The sequence below is a fragment of the Channa argus genome, chromosome 10 (assembly GCF_033026475.1).
Source record: "Channa argus isolate prfri chromosome 10, Channa argus male v1.0, whole genome shotgun sequence".
NCBI lineage: Eukaryota > Metazoa > Chordata > Actinopteri > Anabantiformes > Channidae > Channa > Channa argus.
Window position 1 is genome coordinate 15,759,449 of NC_090206.1, and position 23,644 is coordinate 15,783,092.

At 37.7% G+C, this 23,644-nt stretch overlaps 2 protein-coding genes across 7 annotated transcripts; one reads left to right on the forward strand and one right to left on the reverse strand.

The window, feature by feature from the left end:
* Nucleotides 1-415: 415 nt before the first annotated feature.
* Nucleotides 416-9,323, reverse strand: LOC137134365 (zinc finger protein ubi-d4-like). 3 transcript variants are annotated; one of them, XM_067519120.1, is made up of 11 exons: nucleotides 9,239-9,323; nucleotides 7,412-7,572; nucleotides 7,190-7,297; nucleotides 6,781-6,974; nucleotides 6,265-6,357; nucleotides 5,675-5,759; nucleotides 5,111-5,245; nucleotides 4,364-4,495; nucleotides 3,250-3,362; nucleotides 2,801-2,882; nucleotides 416-2,049 (listed from the first exon to the last, which is right to left on the reverse strand). In XM_067519120.1, the coding sequence occupies exons 1-11, from the start codon at nucleotides 9,268-9,270 to the stop codon at nucleotides 1,964-1,966; spliced, it is 1,221 nt and encodes a 406-aa protein (XP_067375221.1). In that variant the 5' UTR covers nucleotides 9,271-9,323; the 3' UTR covers nucleotides 416-1,963. The 3 variants fall into 3 exon arrangements, with proteins under 3 accessions (XP_067375221.1, XP_067375220.1, XP_067375223.1); XM_067519119.1 differs by having other exon boundaries at nucleotides 6,781-6,977; XM_067519122.1 differs by lacking the exon at nucleotides 5,111-5,245 and having other exon boundaries at nucleotides 6,781-6,977.
* A 7,432-nt stretch (nucleotides 9,324-16,755) lies between these two features.
* Nucleotides 16,756-23,207, forward strand: LOC137134018 (high-affinity choline transporter 1-like). 4 transcript variants are annotated; one of them, XM_067518364.1, is made up of 9 exons: nucleotides 16,756-16,983; nucleotides 17,112-17,706; nucleotides 18,074-18,187; nucleotides 19,032-19,187; nucleotides 19,979-20,127; nucleotides 20,449-20,592; nucleotides 21,332-21,485; nucleotides 21,570-21,787; nucleotides 21,877-23,207. In XM_067518364.1, the coding sequence occupies exons 2-9, from the start codon at nucleotides 17,526-17,528 to the stop codon at nucleotides 22,423-22,425; spliced, it is 1,665 nt and encodes a 554-aa protein (XP_067374465.1). In that variant the 5' UTR covers nucleotides 16,756-16,983; nucleotides 17,112-17,525; the 3' UTR covers nucleotides 22,426-23,207. The 4 variants fall into 4 exon arrangements, with proteins under 4 accessions (XP_067374465.1, XP_067374467.1, XP_067374466.1 ...); XM_067518366.1 differs by having other exon boundaries at nucleotides 17,487-17,706; XM_067518365.1 differs by having other exon boundaries at nucleotides 17,493-17,706.
* Nucleotides 23,208-23,644: the final 437 nt, after the last annotated feature.

Genomic DNA, 23,644 nt, shown 5'->3' on the forward strand with positions numbered 1-23,644 from the left:
GGCTTTCAGTGCCCTTTGGATGCCTGAAGGTTTTCAGCAGTCTCCCAATACACACTATCAGTATAACTTTGCTATATAATATATACTCTATGTAATGTATTTGAAGGTATAGTTTTGTTTTGTATCAACACGTCTTTGGCTTTGAATTTCCATCGCTAAACTTAACTTCACATTGGAATCAATTTTTTTAAAGGCTTCTACAAGTTGCTTCCTCAATTTGCTTTGTCCATGTTTGCCACCGTTCTCGTATAAACACCTATGAAATTTTGAAACAGTTTTGTAGGTAACCCGCACCAACAACAGGACTTAAAGGGCTCTGGCAGCGATAACGCTGTATCAACTATACAGCTGTGAAAACTTGAAAATCTCTCTTTAACTATGCAAATTATTGTGTTCAAATAAGTAACAACAGACACAAAATTCAGTGATTTTTATTTCAGTCAGGCTAAACTGGCTTCAATACCAAAGAAATGTAAAAATAAAATAGTACAACAAAGTACATCATTATACAAATACTCATAATGGAGGTCTGACATATCAGAATAATCAAATAAATTCAAACATGTCACAGTCATAACAAAAATAGAAAAAGTCAATACAGTACATAGAATGCATTAGGAGCTATATACTTGAAGTGTTTGCTATATGATAGACTTTACAAAATTCTACTAGAAAAAACTCCCAATACCAATGGATTATCAGGTATTACAAAATGTAAAATAAAATGTACAAACATACAACATGATGAGTGTGTGCATTCATACAGGTGCAATCTGCATGCAAATCTGCCTTAGTGTGACAAATGATAAACGCTGCTACAGTTTGTGTATGATTTCTTTCATACCTTTGGCAGCAGCTGTTAAAAATGACCATGGACAATTTCGCTGCCAAACAGCTTCTACGAAAAGTTAGCATAAAACATTCTTGACGCACCTGTACAGTTACTAGTTTAATAAATTAGACTAACAGCAGCAGAAACCTTTATCAGATTCATCATTAAGAACAATAAAATCTGATTTACCAAATCTTTTTTCCCCCAAATAATAGTGTCCAATGGGATTGTGTTTAAAAAATAAAACTATCACATTATACTGAAAGTTTTTGACCATCAACAGCATATGCTCAGTTTTAGATTGGTTGGTTAACATTTTAGTGTGACCTTCAACTTGCAAGGCTAAAGATTTTGTGCTAACAGCTTAACAAGTCAAAGCCACGTATTTTCTGTTCTTTTTTTCCTGTTCCACTGACTTAAAATGAAACTACAATGATTGGAGTAATTGTTATAAGCTCATTTGCGTGTGTATTTTATGTAATGATGGACCTTGGCACTGACAGGCTCCACTCAGGAAAACCTTCAGATGCTACAGTGGATCAGACAAAAGTACACAGACAGATGCCATGACATAAGCCCACTGGAACAACAATAAGAATGATCATAATAAGAATATGAATAAGAATACAATTCCTTGACCCAAAATATGGTGATGTCTCCCCCCCATTTCATGAGTAAAAATAAATGATTTGGCAGAAAAAAGCTGCTGTCTTGACTGTCCATACCGTGTCTTTTAGCGCAAAAGGGAGCCAATAATTAGCTGTGATGCTAATTTGTTTGCTCCCATGGAAACTACAGTAACTATGGTTACTGCATGATCTTTGACTCTAGTGTGTATGTAACAGTCCTATGTGTTAGTAATGTATATTGTACGTGTTTGACGGCAGGCCTCTGGCACTTCGCAGGCAGGCATGTAGTGACAGTTTGATCCCCATGTTCACTGATCTGAGGTCTGTTTTGGTTGTGAGTCCCCCTATTGATGCTGTAGATATAAAGACTTCTAAAGCTGATCTGCTATCTTGCTCCGCTACATCCTGACAAAGCCTGGAGCTCCGGACTGAGAGGAGGTCTGACATTTTTGATCAAGGGTATGGTCCTGGTGTAAACAGGACAGGACTTGTTACTGCAATGTCACTCGGGGCCAGAGTTCTGGTTCTGCTGATATATGGAGGCCTTGTCCTTGAGCAGAGCCAGGCACAGGTGGCAGCTCCAGCTTCCTGGAAAACAATACCAGAAATATAGGGTTTGATGTAGAAAATCTTTTTCAATGGAGAATGTTGGTTATACTCTTGTTGTCTGTAAATGTTACATCACAAGAACACAAAGCTCATTTCAGGAAACATATTTAGACTGCCCAAAGTTTCCTCATCTCCTGAACCACAATGTTTATATAAATTCACCTTTGTACCTTTAAAATGTAAAAATGCGTGCGTGCCCTCCTGGCTAGTTGTCGAAGTGTCCTTGGGCAAGACAATGAAACCTAAGTTACTTCCGACAGGTCAGGTAAGCACCTTAAATGGCAGCCACTGCCATCGGTGTGAGAGCGTGTGTGTGAATGGGTGAATGAGAAGCAACATTGTAAAGCGCTTTGGATAAAAGCGCCATACAAGCAGCCATTTACCATTTACAATTAACGTACAGTACATGTAAACATTTTACTTGAAATGTTTGCAACTCGGCTTAAAATGTTTTGTGATAATAAACTTATGGCTTTAAAATATTTTTGGCGAAAAAAAAGTCATAACAAAAAGCTATGACTTTTTCTCTTAATATACACACACCTACACTGCATATAAAAAACAAATTTTTGAACTGCAGCTGTTCCTTAGAAAAACTATCAAAGCACAGAGTTTTTAAGATTGTATTCATGTGTTAACAGTCACAAATGATGCCCCACTGAAGACAGAATAAAGCAAAAGACAGGAGAAAGACTGGGTGTCTCTAGTTAAGTTTTAGGTGCAGTCTTACCCTCTGGGGGTTCTGTCATGGGAGGAGTTAGACAATACATGTGGTAGCCTCTGTCACAGTCATCACAGAATAGCAGTTGGTCCTACCAGAAAAAAAAGAATATTCATTATACTGATTATTAGGAGAGAGAATAGAAAAATAAGAGTGCAGAAGTAGTAAGACAGTTCCCTGCTAAAAAAAAATCAGGTTTTCATACACTTTAATTTACCCAAACTGAGCATTACAACCAACTGTAGCTGGTTATTAGAACAACTTAGACTGACAGGTGAGCAACTGTTTAAATACTAAAAAAGTAAATGGAGCATGAGACATATATGAACATTTATCTCTAGGAAATTAAAAGATTGCTTTGTTTTCTTTACATAGTCTGCTCTTTTTCCACACTTTCTTAGCAGCAGCACAAAACCTCTGTGTTACAATTTCTGGAGAGTAATGTAGAATGAGCTCACATCGTTCTCTGAGGTGCCGCAAACATTGCAGCACTTGCACTCAATGCACTGCCAACGGTAGGTCTTCACTGCAGCCATCATCACTGGTGTGAACTGCAGGCATGTTGGGTGGCCTGGAGGAAGAAGAAGAAACAGTGTGAATGTAGCAATAACAATTTTTATTTAAAGAATTCACTTTTTTAGCTTTTATAAAATAAAACAAATGTAGAGAACATGGTAAAGTGTGTTTGGCAAAGGCATTTCAGTACTGTAATCTGAACCACATTACTTCTAAAGGCGGAATTATAGTTCTCCGACGATACATGTAAACGTCAACGCAGACCTACGCAGAGAAGGGAATTATGGGTAAACATAGTTCACAGAGGCCCCAACGTGTACATCTCCTAAATCTCAATAGCGTGATGTATGGAGATCGAAACGGGAAAAAAGGAACGGAATATGATATTGATATATTCTGTTGTTGTACTGCTGCTTAACTCTGTATTTTTTTGTATTCATTTTGTTTTCACTGCGTTTTGAGATGCCATCCACATTAAATGTCACCACTAAAAGGCTACACTTTTATTAGAGTGAAAACCACTCGAGTATTTTGAGATGTGTATTTCAACGTATGACATTTTGTTTCCAAAAAGAAAAACAAATAAATAAAAAACGAACACATACGTCTATCATGCAAGTTTCAGGAGTCAAATGTTTGAATGTATCCAAAATTAACTCGTGTAAGTGCATGTTAGTGTAAAATGCAAAAGTGTAGTCAATTATAATCAATTATTTAATTAATTAACAACGTGTTTTGTGAAACCTTTGCCAAACCCACTCGGTCACAGTCCTTATCTGAAAATCATTTTCTCTTAGAAGTAAAAACATAGTGTACATACTACTTCCAAACAGGCTTATGACTGAAAAGACTGATCCTACATTTGATTTATCACATTTCTATAATAACTAGCTCTGCACTGCTGTAGAAGAATACTGCTTCTTTATTTCTATGTCTTCTAAACAGATCACTAACAAGTGAGGATGGTGACCTTTTCCCTAAAGCATGCAGCATCAGCCCCAAACTTTATGCACTGAACCATGCAATTTATATATAGTGAGCAGTCAAAATTCATACCGGAGCGTCCACAGTCTGAGCAGGACACTAGCTCTTCTGATTGGCCAGTCTTCTGGTTTAAGGTAGAGTCTCCCAGACAGAAGTCGCAGTAATCATTGGGCAGGGCCAGCCCATTGGGACCCTTCTTAGTAGCTGAGCAGGAAAATGAGCAAAGAAACACTTCAGTTTACATTCAGAATGTGACTTTTATCTATCAAGCTAGACCAGTTGGACCAGTTTCTTATGATTAAACATGACACGAGCCCCTGTCTAACTGTAATATAGTAATATGTATATGTTATATCTAACTGTATCTAAGTAAAATATTACAAACACAAACCTGCTTCTGTCATGTCTGTCAACAACACTTACATTTCTGTAACTGATTGATAATGTACTGAATCATGATCCAAACTTATGAATGGGTGACAAGTTACAAAACGCAAAACACAGTGTCATGTGCGCGGACACACACAAACACACACACACAAAAACAACAGCTATGCGATAGATGGATCAAAAAAAGATGGATGATATACTGAAAAAATGCACGGAATGCCAACTGTGCAAGCATGTTTCAGTTGGAACACTGATCTGCAGTTTGGGATTCAAAAACAGAAGATTTTAAAAAATAATAAGAGCGGTCGAAAAAAAGAATGAGAGAGACTTCCCCTGAACAAACACATACAGTGCATGCTACACAGCATGCAAACCACACCTCCCTCCCCTCTGTCTCAGTCTCTCTCTCAGTACTAGAGAGTGACTCACTCTTCTGCTCCTCAGGCTGGCGAGGAGTGGGTGGTGCCTCGATCTCCTCGCGGTCCTCGCCCTCCTCCTCCGCCAGGTGAGAGTGTGTATAGTGGTAGCTCAGGCCAGGACGGTTCTTGTAGCGCTTCCCACAGACTGACACACACACACACGGTCATACAATAGTGTTATAGTGATGGTGGCTAATTCTAATTACGTCCAGAAAGGCCCAAGTCGCTATTTAGCACCCTACAATTGGCTCCATATTATTAGTTTTTAACATATTTTCTCACATGGTTAATTTCTGACGGACTTTAGAAAACTCAGAGCAAAGTGAGCATTTACAGTAAGCTATGGCCACAAGTAAATTACACGGCACCCGTGAACTGGCATCTCAGGGAAAAAATTGCAAAACAAAAGATACATTCAGTGGAGCAACTTTTCCACTTTGGTCAAACTTTATTTTCAAATGGAGTCTTCCCCATCACACCATGCACGGCAAAAGGCTTGTCTTTACAAAGTAAAGCTAAAGCCTTTCTTTCTCATGTGCATGACGCAGAGATAAGAAAACAAGCTTTTACTCACTGTCACAGGCGTAAGGTTTGTCCCTCTCCTCCAGTGCTGCAGCTGCCGCCTCAGTTTTCTTCTTGCCATTCTTGTCACCGCGACCCTAGAGAAGGCAGCGAGACTGACAATTTACTTCTAACAAAAACAATATTAAGCAATAACAATATGATACAAAAACAGGAGGGCTATAATAAGGTTGTAGATTGAAATACAAACGATTACATCTAAAATGCATTTATTATATTTTTATGTATGATTATTTTCTGACTAACTGAGTCTACAAAACATTAGAAAACAAATTGTTTTGTATTTTGCACAACCCCAAATTATTCGTTTAGGAGTTGGAGCCATAAAATGAAAAATGTCATATATTATTTTAAAAAAGCGATCAAGACAAGCCACAAAGTTTAGAGTTAACCTACTATAATTTATTTATGTAATGAATAGCTAAATGAAGACATGAAGAATGAAACTCTGAAACTGACTACTAATCTGCTAGATGTAACAGTGATCATGCTAAGTAGTTTCCTAATTACAACACAGACCTACTTTTACATTTTACACAACCAACATGGAACTGACTGCAGCATAAGAGATAACATGCTCACCTTAGACTTGCTCTTGCCTCGTCTCTTGGGGGTTTCATCCTCAAAATCTTCATCGTCCAAGTCATCCAAGTAGTCGTCATGGTCTAGGACTCTCTGCAGTGAGAAAGTCTGAAATAAGTCTAATGAATGAATTGACACTTATTTAATATTGTTCCGGTATGTAGAGTTTGACGCTTTATAAGACCACGCCTCATATGTGTTTAACTGACAATTGTTATCAATTATACTGACACTAAAAACATGTTATGTATGATTTATAAAAATAATGATTTAACTGGGAAAATGCAACCCAATGACCCAAAATGGCTTTTCTTATGAATGACTTAAAAATGGGGAAAATCAGGAATGATTAAGATGAAAGCTAACAACATCTTGCAAATTAATTGAGGATGCCAATTAAAACATAGGGCAATAAAAGCCCTATCCATCGGAATCTGCAAAAAGCCATAATTTTAAAAAGAAAAGACTTAACCTGATGCTGCATCAACCTAAGTACCCTGAGCCTCTGAGTCTGACCTTGCGAATGCGGCCAGAGGATGTGTGAGTGGCTGCTGATGTAGCAGGAGGCTCCACTGCTGCTGGATCATCCTCAGGGCCACGTAGGTCTGATATGCCGCTCCTCCTGTCAAGGGGCTCCCCCTTTAGAAGCGCCTCCAGACTGCTTCCATCCACTGCCCCTACTGCATCACGCTTCAGACCAAGTTCTAAATCTGCTACACAAACCAAGTACAACAGTAATGCATGCATTGACACTGCATGAACACAAACACAATAATTTTCCAGAACACAGGCCACTACACACAACTGGTAATAATAACTGATATTACTTATTATAATCACTAAACAGTCCTGGTAAAGTTCCACCAACATAAATGAACCCAATACTTTTTTGTTATTGATGAAGTTCTTTCATCAGATGTGATACCTGCTTTCAGAGGAGGGAAAGCTAAGCGGGGGTCCTCAGGTGGATGGGAACGGCGTTTCTTCCTCCATCTCCGAGCTGGGTAAGAGTACAGCTGCCCTGGAGCTACACCTGATGTAGCAATATTGAAAAATTTTTGTCAAACAACAGTATGATTTGACTTTGCCACCATGATAGAAAGGAATATCATTTCAGTAATATTACTGAACTATCATTTTTACATACCTGTGCTCCGTTGTCTCTTCTCCATCCAGATGTAGCAGTTTGACTGGGCAACACCAGTCTGAGAGTCCAGGAAAGGCATGAGAATGCTTCGCTCAGCACACAGCCGAGCATTGTAACTATGACACTGTTCAATGGCATCTCTGTAATACTGCTCTCCCAGCCTGAAATGTGGAGAATGGATACTGACAAGTTAAATAACACAGATTGAGAGAGACTCTTTCTAATAACTGCTAGATCAATGTTGCAAATTAAGCATTAATAGTTAAAATAACAAACACACTAACTCTGTTGGGTTGTTAATGTAATTTACTAGTATTTTGTATCTACCATTTGTATGAAAAAAGGGTCTGACACTAACAAATATTTTTTACTATTGAGAAATCTGTTAAATATTTGTGCAATAAAATTATTATCAATGTCAAAAACAGTTCAAAATATTGTTGAGAGATTTTCCATCTGAATTTCCCAAAACCCAAGGTGAAACAACAAATATGTATGTGTGGAATATGTAAATGTTAACTTTTTAGGTTAACTGACCAAATTAGGTCATGTCCTACTTCACAATGTCCATTCTCATTAGTGTATGTGTGCTATAAGTCAAAGTTTCAAAGCTGCATATTAAACTATAAACTGTTCATTCATGTCAAGTTAACTATCTGTAATATGACCAATCATGTTCATACAAGAACTTCTTCAAGTTTTAGAGACAGCTCAGTGAAACTTTCCTTGTAGTGTCAAACTCTGCACATTATTCTGACCACAAAGCAGAGAAAAACAATACAGTAAAACGTCATCAAAATATATTTTTGAGTGGAGGGGGACTTTCTAAATAATGTCTTACCAATTCCTGTTATATATACATATATGCAGATAACAATAAATATATCAAATGCTAATATAAGCCAATACTATGCATTGCTTTCAGAAGACAGGGGACGCATTCACAATTTACTATATTTTTATTAAGCATTTTTAGAAGGTTTTGTGGCTGCCACAGCGACATGATACTGCAGTGTAAAAACTAGTTGATCCCATAGTGTAATAACACAAGATATCTGGAGAACTGCACGTCAAAGGTCCACTGTGATCACTGCAAATGGCGCTAATACACAGCCTAATGCTACCTAGCTTGCATTCTGCTCATTTCCTATACAATATAGTTTCCATTTCTCACTTTCAACATTTTTATATACATTATCATAATATGGCAGATATGGCACCCGTGGCCAGAAAAATAAATGCGCTGCACATGCAAATGCCCTTGCTCAAACATACATATTTATCATATAATTCGATCACAAAAAAGACTGTCACAATGTTGTATAGTACTGCTAATAAACTGTCTAATCTTTTCAGGTTTTAACAGGGCACAGAAAACAGCTGTGCTTTCATTGTGATACCCTAACAGTAAGTTATCGATGGAGCGGTGTCGGGAACAAAAGGTTGTCTGTTAGCACGCCTCTTGTCACAACAAAGCGCCCGCCGAGCTGACAGCTTTTTGGAAAATAAACTCTCTCCTCCAACTGCAGGTGGCTGACTACATAATGCAGTGTGTTCCACTACATTAAACACGCCAATGAGTATCTAAGTTAGTAATGATAAGTGCTTGAGACACAGCTCCACATCGGATTCATATCTGACTGCAGCTAACAAGCTAGCTTTAGCTCAGTGGAAACGTTATCCTCTTGGGACAATTATTGTATTTAGGCTTGAGGATGCGCTGTTCACGGTTTCCTGCAGCCTACAGTAAAACCTTCCGTAATTGACTATACACTCACCTCTGTATGACTGATACTTTTACTCTTGATATAAAAAAGGTAAACTTACACTTTCACAACACTATCGACGGCCGCCGCCATGTTTGCTTATTGCAGTTGTGAGAAATGCTACTGCGCCTGCGCAAAGTTTTAAGCTCCCGTTACTACCTAATAGACACATCCACTGATAATGCAGCTGGACTAAAACAATTATCAACATGGGCGGTGCAATTAAGAGGCAATGCCAGACTAGGACTCTCCAAAATATCCAGGCCATAAACATTTTTGTTAATTAGAACGACCTAGAAAGGAGTCGCTTTGTATTTTTTTCCTTCGGCTTAACCCGTGAGTCCGCATGTTGATTTGGCACAGTTTTTACGCCAGATGCCCTTCCTGACGCAACCCTTCCCAATTTCTACCGGGCTTAGTCCGGCACTGCACAGCTGGGGATGGTAATGGGCTGTTAGTGGTTCAGTGTCTTGCCCAGAGACACTTCGACTTATAGCTGGGACGGTGGATAGAACCACAGACCCCATCCCCAGCTGGGGATAGTAATGGGCTGTTTAGGGTCCAGTGCCTGGCCTGGAGACGCTTCGACATCGAACCACTGACCCTGTGGTCCGTGGACGACTCTTTCTATTTATAATTAATTCGAAATAGGGTGGTCAAAACATTTGAACCAGCTCTTCCTCTACCACCTACTATGACCTTAATAGTATAGTAGAATAGTAGAATTATCACCTTTCTGACAGTTTCAACTTAAAAATGTAATTTATTACCATATAGTAGAATTCATGGCAGAGCACCTGTATTGTGTTGCTTTAGACTGTACAAATGGCAAGTGAGTGTAGTCAACCATGTCAAACAAAACGTCAGATTGCATGTCACTAACTAATGTTAATTACATGGTTACCAAGCTGTTATGATTGAAAACAACTAAAAAGAGATTTGGGTGGATAAAGATAACAATGTTGTGCTTTCTAATTAATGAGCTTTATCTTCTCTGTGTTTAAAAAAAAATACTCTCTCACCTGGAGATTGAGGGGGCTCTGAAACTGATCCTACTGTGACATCACACCAAAGATACTGGAGTATAAGCCCCTAAAGCCTCTTTCATATATGAACCCCTGACAATGTCTGGAGAAATCAACTCCTAATATTTTCCAGAAATGTGTTTCACACACAGCAGGAGATCTTCCACATCTGAAGTGTTCTCACTGTGGAAACTCTGCTAGATTTCAGTGGATACACAGCAAACAGAAGGCACCACGTGTTTTGTTTCCACTACATCAGAGTTGGGCATCTTAAAAAATAGAAAGATGACGTGACAGGAACCCACCCATTCAGTAAATTTAAATCCTCTCAACAATTTTGGACAAAGCAGCATGCTCGATGCATGGGCTCACACACATAATTAAGACTTTGTACTAGGAGGCTCGAAGGACAAAGTCCGGATAATGTCAGGAGTGTCTTACTCTGACATTCTGACTAGGACTACCTCCACATAAATTCGAGTGAATTTCAGGATTCTAGTACATGTGTGAAAGATGTTTATAATGACTCTTATACACAATCATACTGTTCTGAAACATTTTCAAGTCTCATTTGTGCATTAGAAAGTTTTCCCCTTCACATTCAGGATCACACGCAAGCTTACAGATCACTATAGGACTACCGTATGGCAACATGGCTGTGTCTGAAATTACCCCCTTCTCACAACTTATAGTGTGTTTGCCATTTTGTAATAAATGGTAAATTGCCACTTATCATAGTCTCTGAATGTTGAGTATGAAAACCTATCCACTGGTACACTGAAAACCCCCACAGTGGAATGAAAAACGGGAATGTGTCATTGTTAGTAAAAAGTAGTGTACATACTTTGTACACTACTTTCTACTAACAATGACACAATCCGATGGTGCCCTTATTAGCAATGAGAAAATAACAGTTAATGTGACACACGGTGTCAGAAATTTGACTGCTCACTATTTTGTGAACTATGTTATGTACATTATAGGTAGTAGTAAATGAGCAAATAGGCAGTGCTTTCCAACACAGCCTATTTATGTTTCTAGCAGCTTCCATTATGTAGCTGAAGCTGCAGTGTAAGAGAATATTTACTATTAATAGGCCATGTTCCCATTGGCTGGGACTGAAAGTGAAGGTCATATCTCCAGCCAATCAGAGTAGGGGCTCATGAAAAATGTAAATCTGCGTTAACGCCTTCCAATGGGACTGATTTAAAAAAATGGGACTGAGGGCAATCTGGGCTTTTTGTTAAGATTGCTTCAGACAAATCTGTACAGCTTTTTTAAATAAATATCATAGATACATTTAATACACAGGCGTGATAGAGTGAGATGTTTCTCTTGTAAAACTATACATTTTCAGCAGTTAGAATCTCCAAGTTAAATCTTTATTCTCATCATGTGAATATATCAAGCTAGCATAGAAAATAAGAATTTACAGCCATACACGTAGCCTACATGTAGGCCTGTTGATCCGACCAACAGTAGCCTACACCTTTTTTCATAGTGTGCTCTCGTTAAAAATCAAGAAAAAAACAATTTGTCCCTATGTGGTCATTCAAATTTTACATAGGTGCAGCTGGACAAAGGCACATATTTATTATCATCTCTGAACGTAGTATCTCACATTCTCACCAGGCCAAAAATGCCTACATACATTACAATGTCCTCGTATATACATACTACATTGTCCTCGTTTCAGTGTGTTGTCTTCACTTTTCACCACAATATTAAAATAGCCATTGGGCTGAGGCTGAGGCTGAGTTTAAGTACAGTTCTGTTTTTTTACAATGACATAATGTTTAACCTTTGGATAAAGATGCACCTGTTAACTTTGCATCCCATCACCATTATATCTTGTAAAAACCATCCATAACAAAACCGTTCTATATAACTATGTGGGAAAATACACATAATTGTGTTTCAAATAGTCACTAATGTGTAAATGTCAATCTCTCCTTTTCCAGAAAATAAGTGGTCAAACAGTCCATTCAGAAAGTCTTACTAATGGATTATACTTGCTAAAAGGACAAGAAAAGACTCAAGCAGGATTTTGCACAATGTGAGCGAAAAGCTGTTCTTATTTGGATGTATAAAGCATTCAGATGATCTTTTAAGTTTATTAAACATATTAATCACAGCATATAAACCATCTGTTCTCAATCATCCAGGTCATAGTTACGTGATGGCCTTAGCCAGATCTCTTGTCCATTTTGGTTGGCTGTGTTTATTCTGGACTTCAAGGAAGTCAGAGGGTGGAGCTGAGACTTTTTTGAGATGCAGTACACTTGTGTAGCTTGGGGTTAGCTTTCTATGTATAACCAATAACCTAGGCCTGCAAGATCCTCTTCCTTTGTCACATATTGTTGAGTCAGGCTGTGAATAAACATTGTATTATATTACAGGATATAAATCATTTAGACACAATACCTTAAAAGAAAGTAGTAAGTCAATTTTTAATTTTACAAAAGCATCTAAATAGCTAGATCTAGTTTATTTATGCTCAGAAGTGTCAAAATAATAATTGTTATTGCTGCTGTTGTTTATAATTACAATCAATTAGGCAACTTTCTGTGCATCCTTCAACAAAGGTAATAAAGGGTTAATGTCCTGGTTTTGTGGAAAGTGTGGCTTATTTTTTATGACAAAATGAACATTGTGCCCTTGATGACCAATAACCTGGAAAAAACCATGAATCTCTGGTAGGGACAGATTGCTTACAGCCGAGGTGCCTTGAACCCAATATAGGAGCAAAACAGCAAATCACTTTCCCTCATATTGTACTTGACCTTGGCACAATTTTATGGCAAAGCAGTAGTAGTGACTCCTTCCTGTTAAAGCAGGTGATATGACTGACTGAGAGACAGACCAGGAGAGAGGAGAGCAGTCCTGGATTCATCTACATTCTTTCACAGCCAACCATACACATTGCAGAGTGGTAAGATGGTCAGTTGTCAGATTTGCTAAAACCTGTCAAAGTTTGCTAACTGCTCTATGTATATTTATTCTTAGAAGTGAAGTCAGACTTTGACTGTCGTTTGAACTTGGTGTTGCTACTGTTTACTAACCTGTTGCTACTGTTTTACTAACCCTGTTTGTTAATTCACAGCGTTGCAAACAGGGCAGTAAATGCCAGTAGACAGATCTAAACAGACAACCCATTAAGCAGTTGTTGAATTTCATTAATCCACATAAAGTACAGAATCTTGAGATACTTCAGGTACCCATTGTTGTTTAAACCCTACCGACCTCCACATGACACTATTATTTTCCCAGAAACCCAGAAAACAATGAGCACTCTACAGCTGGATTAGTTGGTTGAGTGACAGGAAATAGATTTGTTACAAGTTTGAGAATTAAATGTTGTATGTTTTAACAAACATGCTGAAAACTATGTGGTATCCGCTTCTCAAATGTGAATATAGTTTCATAGTTATCTTTGGGAGTGAACTCAGCCTTTTTCCCTCTATATTCTGACAGTTTATATGCTGAGCAATCAATTGAGTATTGGTCAAATGTATTTATTATTTTGAATTTGCTCAGTTTTGTCGCAAGGTCCTACAACAAGATGGAGGACCTGTCACACCTGATTTACTCGTGTGGAACTAATTTCTTACAAATTTGCAGTTAATCAAATAATGTTGACCCAAATATTATAAAATGACTCTTGGCTTTTGGGGATCCTGTGGGCCTTGGGCCCCTCTCTGCTTTGTCTCCGTCGTGATTTTCAACTGAGGACCAGTTTTTTCTCAGCCTTTTTAGCGAGGGGGATGGCTGGCTGGTGGAGTGAGTGTCTGAACTGTTGGGGATGCGGAGGTCGAGGAATGTGACCACATACCGCACTTCAAGCATGTTTCAAGACACATAAAAACAAACTGCTTTGAATAACACGTTCTGTTTAAGGTGAGTTTTCAGCACTGTTACATTTCATTCAAGAGCATCTGTCTTACTTTTGTTGCTGGTTTGGCTGATATAGTGGAGAAACGCCTATGTGCTTGGGTGGGGCAGTAAGGTTTCCCCTGCTAATAGACAGAACCTGCAGTTTTAATGGCGAGCAAAATTAAAGGGCAAAGTTAAGTTTCACCAACAGTTTTTCCTTATCACCTGGCCTTCATTGCTTGTCCTGGCAGGAGTGTCTGATACTTGGTATACAGTTTGATGATAAAACATCTGTATTGTTAACTGTAATATTTTACTTACTTTCACTTGTAAATTAGTTTTTTCCTAGGAGTGCAACTACTGAATATTTTCATAATTTAATTGATTAAATTATTAATCACTCCGGCTTCTATTACATTTGATCATAAGGTTTATTTGACCAGCATTCCAAAACCCACAAATAATTTGATTTACAATCTGACACAACAAATAAGGATAAAAATAGGATGAAAAGAAGGACTGCATAATAGAAAAATTGCAAAGAGCAAATGTTTGGAGACTTTGCATCAAAATGACAAAAGTGAGAAATATTTGATTATTAATTATTGCATTTTCTCTCTGTGAGGGTTCATTACTTAAGTAAATGTTTATCTGACAATAGTTAAACAGCCTACTTAAAATATGTGTGTCAGAGATGAAATTGAAACTGGAAAAGAACCAGTAAACAGGATGTATTCAAGTTGCATTAAAATCTTAAATGAAAATTTAAATGTACTTATATTACATGTTAACTCATTTTGACTTTGTTTGTTTCCTGCATCTTTAAATCCATCTCTTTAATCAGCTGTCACTATAAGTTAACTTAAGTTAAGTTTATGGCCATGTTAAAGTAAGAATTACAATATAATATAATTATTCATCAGCTATATTATATAGTATGTGTAATATGTACACTGATAGTAAACTATTAATGAGTTGTGGAATAAAAAATTGTGCATTTGTAGAAAAATATTTATAGTAAAAACAATTGAGTATTTGTGTGTACATATACAAAGCAGTAAAACTAAATATAAAGCTGGAAAATGAGTCATGACAACCAGGCTTCTTTTTTGTTACTAATGGGTAAATGGTTTGCTTATATATTTAATCAAAGCACTACATAATGATGCTTCAGATTCAACCATTCACACACACACACACACACACACACACACACACACACACACACACACACACACACACACACACACACACACACACGGATGACACACACACACACACACACATGGATGACAGTGGCTGCAAGGTGCTTGCCTCATCCACTGGGAGCAACTTAGGGTTTAGTGTCTTGCCCAAGGACACATGTAGCCAGGAGGAACAGAGAGTAAATAAACTGACAGAACTGCAGTACTGCGACAGAATGTTGGAATGATTTGTTAATACTGTTTTACAAGCATCAAAATGTTTGTGACCTTATTTTAAACAGCATCTTTAATTTGGATTTTACCAATAAAATATTCAACACGTCGAACAACTTACAAAAACTGACACTCTCTGACAAAAAAGACCAAAATCTATGATCCTATGGGTCCAATATGGGATGTAAGTGATACTCTTTCACACTGACTGCCTAAAACTGTGGTCACCAACAGGTCAAACAGGTTCACCTGCACGCCAAAGCTAAAATCCTTTTCTTTACACTGGTCACTATTATGATTTATAACAAGATACATTAATGTCAAATGTGAAAAGAGGATGAAAGAAGATGATAAGAGGAAGAGGATGATAAGACCAATAGTTTGCATTATCAGGACTGTTCAGCTGCTAGAGCTGGTTCTACAGGGTGAAACCCTTTTCTATGGGCTGCCCAACACCAATAAAAACACCTTAGTACTTACGTTTCGAAAATGAAACATAAAAAAATAGTTTAGAAGCTGTTAAAATAACTTGAAAAAACAATACACAGAGAGAAAGTATGTAATAATAACGTCTTAAACCCCCCCCCCCCCAAAAAAAAATAAAATAAAAAAGCCTTTTAGAACTTCTTCTGGTCTTAGCTTACTTAATTTTTATTCATTATTGATTGGTTGTAGTACTGTAAATACAGTATGCCACCAAAAGTCTGTCACTGCCAGCTGGTCTTCTTTTCATTTTTCAAGCTGTTGGACAAGAAAAACAAAACTATTTCATACATCTGCAGTCCTACAGTAGCCATAACTTCCAAATCCAAATCCACATCCAAATCTATTATATTGGGTCCTCTCATCAGCATCCACTGTCGTGGCATCTCTTTCCTTTTTCTTTTTGGTTTTTCTTGCCCATTCAGTTCTGATTGTTTCGCCCAGAAATGGATATTAATTGTGTTCAATAAATGTTTTGAGTCCTTCATCTGCTTAAGTAAAATAGGTGAAGTAATATTCTAATCAAATGGCAAATAAATGGCTACTTATATAGCGCCTTTATCCAAAGCAATTGCCAGGCGAGGTGGTCACCTCCCCCACCTTGAGCAACTTGAGGTTAAGTGTAAATATCAAATATTCCGGTTTACGATGTTTGAAATCACTGTAACCTAAGTAAACCTAAGTTATTGGCAGACTATCATTAGTTTACTTATTAAAAAACATACAAAGTGTTTCGTGTAGTTTGTGGTATTTTAAGGGATAATGCTTCCTGTTGTGGATCATCCCTACCGGATCACGCCACCATTAAATTCAAGAACGGAAAACAAGCAAATCATCTTGTCATTTTTCAGTGTTATCGATTCCAAAATGTAGCCTACGGACTATTTACAAACTGATCCTGATCATGTTGTTTCTAGTATTTCAGGGGGCGGGGAACGTGTTTCAAAGTTACTGACCGACCACTATTTTGTCATGGACAGTTGATCAGCCGCGGATCCACTAGACAGGTAAAACCAAAACAAAGTTTTGGCATTTTTCTTGATCGTTACATCTGGTAACATTGTGAAATCTGTTTTATTCTATAATCTATCATCTATAATAATAACCTACGTTTTATTCTCTGAATTCTCGTTAGTCTTTAAGAGATGGGTTTGTCTCTAAGATGCCTCGCCGTCGAATAGGTTATTTCTGCGTTGGCCAAAAGGCACATTCCCAGAGGGCGCGATGTGCGTGGCGGTCTTTTTCGCTCCGTGTGTGATCACTCTTTAAATGCTGTAACTGGTTTAAACAGTGTAACGCAACACTAGTTCTTAACCAGACTACTTGTAAACTAGTAGTAAACTTAATAAACACATGTCCAGTACAGTGTGAAGTTCAAAGCATGTCGTAAAAAATGGTTTGCCCCTAAAACTTAACACCTGATGTTTATGGGTTTAATGGTGATGAGCTACAGATTCTGTTACTGAAATCCGGTTCTCCTTGTTTTAACACGCATTCTTTGTGTTGAGAGATGCAGTAGGAGCCACAGTCTGTCAGTTGATCAGTCAACATGAGCCTGAACGTCCCGGGACTGGTGGTGATGTTGCTCTTCTACCTGATGGTGCTGGGCACCGGCATCTGGGCTTCCATGAAGTCCAAGCGGCTGCAGGACAGCCAGGCCGACCGGACTGAGGTTACTCTACTGGGAAACAGAGGAATCAGCCTGGTGGTGGGAATCTTCACAATGACAGGTAGGTGTGCAGACAGACACTGTGCTGGAAACTAATCGCCTAGTTTCAAGTAATTAGATCCAGTGTAGGTACATTTTGATACCCGTTAACGCTTAAGGTAAAGTACATTTAGTCATGTAGCATACGTTTTTAGCAGCTCTTAATTAGAGTTTTAAATGATTACGCTTACATTTTTGTAACCTTTAATTTGAACCCCTTAAGGTTATTGTACCATATACGAAGGATTAGATGAAGGATTTTGAAAAAGTGGCTTTAGTATTCAACGATGTAGGGTTGAGGATTAACTTTAAAACGTTGTACATCATGAAGATAATTCATTGGCCTCTATTACATGTTTCTTTTGCAACACAACCTGCGCTCCCTGCAGCCACCTTTGTTGGAGGCGGCTTCATCGTTGGTCTGACAGAGGCGGTGTACACCCCAACTATGGGACTGACTTGGGCTGTGATGCCAGTGTCAGCAGCTGTGTCTTTCATTGTGGGTAAGACGGTTTTCAGACAACGTCATAATTATATCATATGTGTAATTTTTGGACTGATGACAAGAGACACACATCTAAGACTACAGACTAAATCTCAAAAACATAATAAAAATAATTACTGTACTACTGTAGGTGGATAAGCCTGTTCTGTAAGACAGGCTAGACAACTACCTGTTAGTACAGATTGGTAGATAACAAAGTGCGACAGTGCACCATATGAAATTTTACAATATTCCTATGCATACATTGGTTACAGAAATATTAACAAACGATGCTTTGTAAAGTAAATTAAGCTAAGAGCGTTGAAATATGAAAAAAAAAATAATTCAAAAATGTGATTATTGATTTGGGGAGTAGTAAGCTTATCAGACCAACTGCTTGAGGCTATTGGCTTGAATCTCTGATCAGTTTGCTCTCCGCTAAGTTAATTGTGAGAAATATAGGAATGACGTTTTGACAGAGAAGAATGAATAAAACACAATTTTTCCTGTTTAGCTGCCTCTTCTTTAAGCCTTCTTAAATCAGCCATTAAAAGTGGGGGGTGACTGGTGACTCATTGGTCAAAAGTCAACCATTGGGTTGGGTTGCAGAAGGCTGCAGGTTCGAATCCCACACCACCAGGTGTGACCCACCCAGCCACTAAGGGCCAACCTGGTGCCAGTCCCGAGCCCGGACAAAATGGAAAGGTTGCGGCAGGAAGGGCATCTAGCATGAAAACTCATTGATCATTAGAAATCTGACACTACAATGTCAAATCAGTGCAGTGCTCTTTCAAACACCAAAATGCAGTCATACATGCAGCACTAACCCAATACAAGTTAATAAATCTCTTTCAATTATAAAGGTGGAATTTTCTTCGCCAAGACAATGAGGGACCAAAAATATATGACAATGATGGACCCATTCCAGATCAAGTATGGAAACGTAGTGAGTGGAGTTCTGTCTGTGGCACTGCTGATATCTGACATCATCTGGGTGACAGGAACTCTTATTGGTTTAGGTAGGTGACAGCCCTACCTCTTTTCTCTAAGGCTTTGCAATAATAGCACTCATAATCCCTATAATTGTCTATTAATCGCTCTGTTAAGAACAGATTAACAGGATATTCATATTATTTTGATATAGAACATGTGACGAGACACAACTGTTACTCATCAGCAAAATAACGCTTCTGTAATTATACAGCAAAGTACACCAAATGCTGAGATATGTCTTGTTGGTTTCATGATAATATAATAAGAATAAATGTGTTATTATATATTATTATCTTGTCAAATACATTACTATGAGATATGGCATCTGTGTTACTCTATGTGTGAAAACAAACAAAATGAACTCACCCTGCAAGACATTACATAAAGGATGAGTTGACTTAAAGCTATAATACAGAGTCTGTGATATGTATGAAGTACCATTTTATGTGGTGCTCTGGGTTTGCCCCTCTCTGATTAGTTAGGACAAGTGTCACTCAAACACCTTAAGAAGGGAGTATCTATGCAGTGCTGCCAGAGCTGTTCTGTGAGTTTTTGTCACATGGGTGTCAACCGCACCTATACCTATACCTACACTTAAAAACGTTATGAAAACCTCTGTACAAACCAAATTCAAAAACTGTACTTACTGTAGCTTTAAGCTTTATGAAAATGCTTTTTGTATTTCAAGTGTTTTATTTCATTTTTGCATATTAGTTGATTTGCACATTGACATGGTAAACTGAGTTAGCAAATATTATGAAATTGTGTCAAATGTTTGTGCATTACATGCTACTGTTGTACTGTGTCACTGTTTTAGGTGCAACAATGAGCGTGATCCTGGATTTGTCCTATAGTCTTTGCATTTGGATCTCTGCAGCAGTAGCCATTGTCTACACCCTGCTGGGAGGGCTCTACTCTGTAGCCTACACAGACATCATACAGCTAACTCTCATATTTTTCAGTTTGGTGAGTTCCTCGCTTGCTTAGAAAAGAATCCTTATCAAAATGAATTATGAGCCAAGTCAACGGAAACACCATTGGCTTGTTAATGTTTTGACATATTAGTGCCAGAGAGGGCTTACCTTGAAATAGATAAGGCATTTCCTATCTCTTGTCTTGCCCATGTCTTGGGATAGATGTCTTCCTGGTGTCCTGCCAAGCCTTTAAACATCCCACACAAACGTTCTAGAGTAAATAACCTGTAATTGAGCTGTTACACTACTTGCTTTAACAACTGAAGATGCAAATTTGACATTTTGTGTTTATACTTCTTTGTCTCCTCTGCAGTGGCTTTGTGTCCCCTTCATCTTGATAAACCCTCATTCAATTGACATCACCAAAACTGCTTTCAACTTTACCTACCAGGCCCCCTGGATCGGTACAGTGGAAAAAGAAAGAGCGTGGAGATGGATTGATAATTTCTTATTATTGGTAAGGTCTGCTAATTTTGTACTTTTTTGTTTGTTTTGTCTATCTGCACAAGAAGACAGTTAACTGCTGGAGAAATAGCCAAACACCAGAAAGCCTTACTAAAACAGATATTTTCTTATCTCTGTAGAAAATGCAATATAAATAATTTAATAAGTGACCACCGAGTACCAGATTTTGTTTATGCTGCCTTGTTGTTATCTTTCCTCTCTTTTCTTATATCCTATAATATCCTACTATTTCTGTCTAAAAATTCCCAAATCCCTCCAAAAAATAAATTGAAAAGACATTGTGTACTGATTTTTAATGCAATCATGCAATTTACATGAACTTTACAAATGAACTTAAAAAAATACCACAATGAAAGTGTATCTGTGTGGATGTAGTAGAGGTGGGGGGTAGTGCAGTGCTAGGAATCATGATTGGGTTGAGTACCTAATGTTTAACAATTTAAAATGTGTATTTATGATTTTTTTTCTTAGATTACCCATTGATTGTTGTGTTTACCTGTTTGGGAGATGCAGTTGAAAATTAAACACTAGCTACATCTAGTACAATGCATAAATGTTCTTGTATATGGTCCCTGATAAATGAGCTTAAAAACAATAAGAAAGTTAATTTGTAAGGCAAATATTAGTTCAAGATATTTAACACAACATGGAAATACATAAAAAAAACTTCATTGTATGTTAGGTTATTTTGTTAGTGTGGCTGACACTGTTTGCTGTACTGTTTTTTTAAGGCTTTAGGAAACCTGGGCTATCAGGACTTCCACCAGAGGACACTATCAGCCTCATCGTCAGCCACAGCCAGGATCATCTGCTTTATTGCAGCTCCCCTCATATTTATACTTGGAATCCCTTCGGTGTTGATTGGAGCTGTGGCAGCATCAACAGGTACCACAGCTGAGATAAATAGAATAAAAGTCTAAAGCAATTCTGATTTATTTAAAGGAATTTTAATTAATGTTTGTTTGTCAGACTGGAACGCAACCTCGTACGGCTCTCTGTCCCCTTATGATCGAGGAGAAGCTGGTCAGGTTTTACCTATTGCTCTGCAGCACCTCACCCCAAACTACATTTCCATTATTGGTATTGGAGCTATAGCTGCTGCTGTAATGTCTTCAACAGACTCTGCTTTATTGTCAGCTGCTTCCATCTTCACATCAAACATCTATAAGAACATCCTGAGGACTAAAGTAAGAGGAGATCACAAAGGATCCTTTCTTTTTCTCTATTATTTCTCTATTATTTCTCTTTGTATTTAATTTGATTTTTTACCCTGCAGGCAACAGACAGGGAGCTTCAATGGGTGATCCAAGCCACTGTGGTATTGGTGGGCTTGGCGGGTACATCACTCACCTTTCTACACAATAGCATCATGTTTTTCTGGATCCTAGGCTCAGGCATAACCTATGCCATCATGTTCCCTCAACTTGTTTGCGTCCTCTTCTTTAAAATCTCGAATGGATACGGTTCCATCATAGGTTTATTTGTTGGGGTGCTGTTGAGACTGCTGAGTGGCGAACCATCAATAGGGTTACCAGTTGTTCTTCGTTTTCCAGGTTACACTCTGGAAGATGGTGTATATGTCCAGGGCGCTCCTATTATGACTATCTGCATGCTGTCTACTTTCTTTTCTACTTTATTATTTTCATACCTAGCTTCACTGCTCTTTAATAAAGGAGTGATTCCTGAGAGACTGAATGTTCTCAAAGAGAAAACCCTAAAGCGGTCAGAGAAATTAAGACTCAAAAGTAATGGCACATCCAAATCTGATGAGCAGAATAAACCTGGAGGTCAGATTGAGACTGACTTAATGTTGGCTGTAAATTAACAGAAATCTGAAAAACGCATCTTTTGGGAAAGATGCAGCCAAATTTTTGTCCTATAATGTTTCGTTTTTTGTACAAAATATTTATTGTTGGTAAAATGATAATCTTTCCCAGAGAATTGCGTAACTGCAAATACAAAGGTGTTAGTGATTTTGTTTTTAATAATTACACTGGATTAGTTTTCTTAGTTATATTTTATACTGGTCTATTTGAGTAAGCTTTTAATCTTTTTCCTTAGTATATGACAGTTTCAATTTTATGTAAAAGTACTGGTACTTCCACACCTGTATACCAGTGTTTTTAATGGACATACTGTTAATGTTTTTTTTTTTAATGCTTGTCTTAGCCACACAATAGTGTGTGAATTCATCACTTGCAACAAAAGCATGTGAATTTGTCATTGGTGTAAATTCCCCAATGACATTTTACCGTGGTTTGATTGACTGACTTTGTGGATTATTGTTACTGGTACATGACAATGATGCAATTCCGGGTCAGTGGTACTTCAGGTACTTACATGTTTCAGTATTTGTACACCATACATTGTATGTGAAAATATTTGTGAAATGATAATCTTGGGAATGGAATGGTTTGATAATTTATAACTTGCAACAAAAGCATGCAATAGTAAATTTGTGAGTTGCAGTCAAGTTTCATTGACTGAACTTGCGGATTTTTGTTACTAGTTATAATGATAATGATCTAATGTTTGTGGAAGCTTATTGTGGAACTGGTGCTTTTTTTACACCTGCTTCTGCAACATGCATTCTATGTTTTAACTTGTTTACTTACTTTTGATACAAGATACATACAATGACATACTTCATGGCCCATATCCACACTCAATGTGATAAAGTGTGTAAATAAAGTGATATGGTGTTTTTTTTTATAGTTAAGGCTAATGTCACGCTTTGAGATGTATGCCTAGTGTTTTGGTAGGGTCCGTGTATTCCATTAGAGTCCATGTCTTATCGGTAAAATTAAATGTTCAACTAAGTTGGGTTTAACACCTAAATGTAATTTCATTAGGCACACCTGTAAAATCAAATGCAATCCAACACAGCAGCCCTGCCATTAATTCTACTTTTACAATGTTATAATTTCTTTTTGACACAGACATGTAAAAAGGCTTTTACAGTATTTAGGTGAGAGGAAACAAAAGCATGAATAATAATTTCTAGTTCAGCCTTTGACATCAGAGTTCCCATTTTAGAAATATTC